The following is a 4,545-nucleotide window of genomic DNA, read 5'->3' as shown; positions in this document are numbered from 1 at the left end:
CCAGCCGCTCCATCTCCCATCATCGAAAGTTGTACCATACCTCCTCGTCGTCTCTGGTGATGGAGCCTGCAACCCAGCTGTTCCTCCTTGGCATCACCTGTCTGGCAGCTTTAGCTACAGGTCAGTTCCTTTCGCCTACAAGTGTCCATCCATTTAGCCAGGGGAGAGTTGCATTCACATTAATTCATTTCTGTCACTGATTTACTTTATTTACCATTTAGGCAAAGGGTCCTTTGAGAATTGTTCTCTTGCGAATAATCGATGCCCTTAATTGAGACAGAAGAGAGCGCAATGAGATCAATTGTCTCATGTGATTGACGTCCTCTACCAGGCGAGAGAGACCGTTGACATTTCGTGCGTATGTAAATGTCCTTGTTTATAACGTCCAGTTACCTAAGAAGCATTATAACAGGCTACTCTGTGCCAAAGAAACTTAGAGAAGTTTGAAACAGGTAAAGAATTCCCCGGCTAAACAATGAACCTTATGGCGGGACCGCGGGGTCCCGAATAAACGTAAGAATTGTTTAATTAATGAATTATTATTTTGCGACTCTGGTCCCACCGCGCACATAAACGCCGCGACTCACCTGGCGCGGATTATTCTGTCGTCATGTCGTCCAAGCGCGCAGAAGAAACAAAACTTTGATTAGCGCATCGTGTAGAGCTCGTCGAGAGGAATAGATTGCCGTATCGTTCGCCTTCAACAGATAAAAAATGAGGTCGCAACGCAGTTTATGCGAGAGCCGGGGGCTTGTGTGACCCCGGGGTCCCGCCATAAGGTTCAAATATCCGGTGAGTTGTTCGGTGTCAGGGTCGCGAGGACTGCCGTTGACAACTACTGGTATACAGATGGACGTTCCGGCTCGTCTGCAGGACACTCTGCCCGCCAGCTTGTGTCTGTATATGAATTGTGAAATGTCCTCATGTCTGTACGTATATATTCGTGTGAATGCCTCGGCAGGTCAGACGCTGAAATGTATCCAGTGCCAGGGCGAATCGTGCAAAACCGAAACCATGCCCAGAGACTGCATGGCAGGACAAGATCACTGCTACACAGAGGTGGTGTCCACGCCTGGTGAATTGCATGAGAACGCGCAACATACACGTGATGGTGTTTGTGTGTCTGGATATGTGTATTTGTGTTATGTGTGTGTCTGTGGAGCGGTAGTGTAGCGGTTAGCACTCTGCGCTACGAACCCGGCGACCCAAGTTTTATTCCCGCTCACGGCCAACATTGGTGACGATTATCTGAACCGGTCCTGGGCCTCCCCTAGGTCGACTCAACCTCAAATGAGTACATGGTGCTATGTGTAAACATAGCCACTAAGGAAACAAAGGCGGCCGGGCGTGGTGCTGGCCACCCACCCCCTCGTGTGCCGTGCCGGCCTTCACAGCTGCTCGCTAACAGCACTTGCCCCGACAGTCTGTGAAGGCAACACGGGGGATCTTTGTCTTTGACAACGAGTCCTCGAAACCAGATCAGTTGAGGAGAGGAATGCCCCGTGGCAATCGTTTTGTTAACAAACCCACATTATTTAACCGGCAACCAATGTTGTCCAATGTAAAACAATGTTCCCCGGGTGTTTGCGCCTCACTGTTGTGCAGCATCTCTTGAGATGTGTGGTCTGCAGTAAGACGCTTCATGAATTCAAGTTGATGCTCAATACTTTGTATTATGCAATGAACAACAGCTTGGAAGTAAAAAGTATTGTCATGTATACATTTGTATACATATGTTGTCGTATATGTATATACAGTATGTATGTATATATTGCTATATGACTCCACATGCGTATACATATCTCGACTTGCATCACAGATCCGTACGTCTCACCTGTCCTTGCCTTCCCCTGTGGTCTCTCCTCCCTTGGTCTCTGGAACAGGTGCTCGCAACAGTGTGGCTAAGGGGTGTGCAGAGGCCGCCGGGTGCCAACATAAAATTTGCTGCAGAACAAATAGCTGCAACATTGGTTTGCCTCTGCAGTGTGTAACCTGCACCTCAGAGGCAGAATGCAGCAATGCTCAGCCAACGTACTGCACCGACCCCATGGAAACTGCTTGCTTCACAGCTGTTGGAGAAACAGGTGAGGGGAGGGAACCTCTTGTTTACATGAGCACGTGGTGGATTAATCAGGGCTGTGAATTAAGGGACAGGTTACATTTGAGCAGGAAGTCGACTCATGATCCCATCATCATCACCACCAACCACCATTCCTCCAGGGTGAACAACATTTTTTAGCTCCACTTGGTTTTGTCTAACAGTGGTGATTGTTCATTGTTGACTGCCCTCCACCATAGGAATGTGGAATTTCCACCGCTGGCTCAGGACTACCGATGGAGTCGGTGCCCGCAGAAGTCTAACAGCGTTAAGACCGCCACGTGGCATCACTGTTTGACTTTGTCTGTTACAGGTGCCGCCACATACCTGAATAAGGGGTGCATGAGCGACCTCGCTTTTTTCCTGCCATCTATAGTTGTAGCTCGATGTAATGGAGACAGCTGTAACGCACCTAGCCCACTCAAGTGCGTTACCTGCGACTCATTCGACACCTGCACGAAGAAGAACGCAGAGTTCTGTATAAATGCAGACGCAAGATACTGCTACGAGACAGCAGAGTCCATAAGTAAGTTATTCCCCCTCCCCTTCCCCGAGCCGCGAGTAAGTGACTCCGTCCAGATTTAACTCATCGAGTTTCTAATCGGATAATTTTCCTCCACGTTTACCTTTTGGTAAACTCGATGCAATTGCACCTCGGCCATGAATCAGACTTTTGACAAAGAAAACAATCCAAAATCGACAGTTCTTATTTTGATAGATATACACCTTGGCTGTGTCCTTGGAGTTCGTGACTTCACTGTTGCATCACTGCGGCACTTTTAATGTCACTGCAGCCTCCCTTTTAGACTGAACGAGAGAGTGCTGTTTGCAATCGAGTTATGAAGGTCAACACTGCACGCAATGTGTTGTGACCAATACCAAGCCAGGCTTACTTTAATTCCCCGGTTTCTCAGGTTCACACACATTCAACGCCAAGTTGATATGAGAGGAGGCCCAAAACATACTGTATTCATAATACCACTTGCCATGATAAAAAAAAATGCACACTTCAATGCATAGCTTGCATAATAATCTATTTCACCTTAATTACAAGTACGTGCTTGGAAATAAATCACAAAGTATGTCAACAACGTAGTTTGTCTGTCCCTGCAGATATCCCCGGCTCTTCAGATGTTTTGAGCGTGAGCAAGGGCTGCACCAGGAGCTGTATGGCCTATTCAAAAGACAAGACCTACACCAACCACTGCTGCCAGAAGGATGGCTGTAACAAGAGCCTTTTAAACGCTGCCACGGCCCCATCCGCCCACTATCTGGCTGGACTTAGCCTGCCTCTGATGATGGCCATTTTGCACTAAAGTGGCAACCATGATGGCCATTGCAGCCAAAGAGGTCTAACAGAAACCGCAGATAACTTTTCAAAAGTAGTTTTTAATCGTTTTCCATTAAAAAAATATAATCATTCCTCATCCATATGATTCAAAATTAGTTAACGAACACTGTAGATCGTTTCATAGGAGCCAGCATATATTGGTAAATTTTTGTACTCAGAAAAAATGTGGGTGTCAAGACCCTATTTCAGGAGATTACTGCACTGGCGTGTTTTTAATTATATTCTTCAGATGTTCTGTTTTATATCATGTTGTTAATTGAAAAACAGGACCCTGCGGGGTGGGCTGGTAGGAATAATACTAATACCGGTACAGGGATATCGACCGCACACACACGCGCACACACACACGCACATACGCGCACACACGCACATACACGTACACACGCACACACACGCACACACACCGCACGTACACACACACACGTACACACACATGCACGCACGCACACGTACACGTAATGAAGTTGTGTTGCTACGCTTCCAGTTCGCCGTGAATAACGATCCGAAGCCCAATAGCGCCCATTCATCACGCCGCTCGAGTGGGCCGGACACGCACACACACGCGCATACACACGCACACACACACTCACACATATACACACACGCACGCACACACGCACACACAGACACGCACACACGCGCACACACAGACACGCACACACACGCGCATACACACGCACACACACGCACGCACGCAAACACACTCGCACACACACGCGCATACACACGCACACACACACGCACACACATACACACACACACACACGCACCTCTCACCTGCAAGGCAGCGGTCGCCGCTTCTCCTCCCACATCTCTCGTCGCGGCAGCTGTAACGATGGTGCAAGTTTGTTTTTATCATCAATTCCTCCTCCACCCCTCCCCGCCACTGTTCACCCACCAGAATAAATGAGTTCGCCCATAGTCAGTCGATCAAAAAGTTTTGCCGTGAGGCGCTGGAAGCGACGGCCATCTTGTTTAATTCACAGATCGCAGGGGGAGCGGGCGGCCATCTTGTCGGACAGGGTCATGCCAAGTGTTTGCAGTAGGGGGCGATGTTGATACACGGACGGACGGACGGACGATATAATCTATTGGT

The 4,545-nt window shown here is 48.4% G+C and overlaps 1 protein-coding gene across 1 annotated transcript; it reads left to right on the top strand.

Annotated features, from left to right (window-relative positions):
- LOC144949367 (uncharacterized) lies at positions 1–4,545 on the top strand. Its single transcript, XM_078879369.1, has 5 exons — positions 1–120; positions 962–1,075; positions 1,884–2,084; positions 2,412–2,624; positions 3,212–4,545. The coding sequence occupies exons 1-5, from the start codon at positions 60–62 to the stop codon at positions 3,412–3,414; spliced, it is 792 nt and encodes a 263-aa protein (XP_078735495.1). The 5' UTR covers positions 1–59; the 3' UTR covers positions 3,415–4,545.

The sequence above is a fragment of the Lampetra fluviatilis genome, chromosome 3 (genome assembly GCF_964198595.1).
Source record: "Lampetra fluviatilis chromosome 3, kcLamFluv1.1, whole genome shotgun sequence".
In the NCBI taxonomy this organism is placed as follows: domain Eukaryota; kingdom Metazoa; phylum Chordata; class Hyperoartia; order Petromyzontiformes; family Petromyzontidae; genus Lampetra; species Lampetra fluviatilis.
The sequence above is the reverse complement of the archived record's forward strand: the minus strand, read 5'-3'. Positions and strand labels throughout refer to the sequence as shown.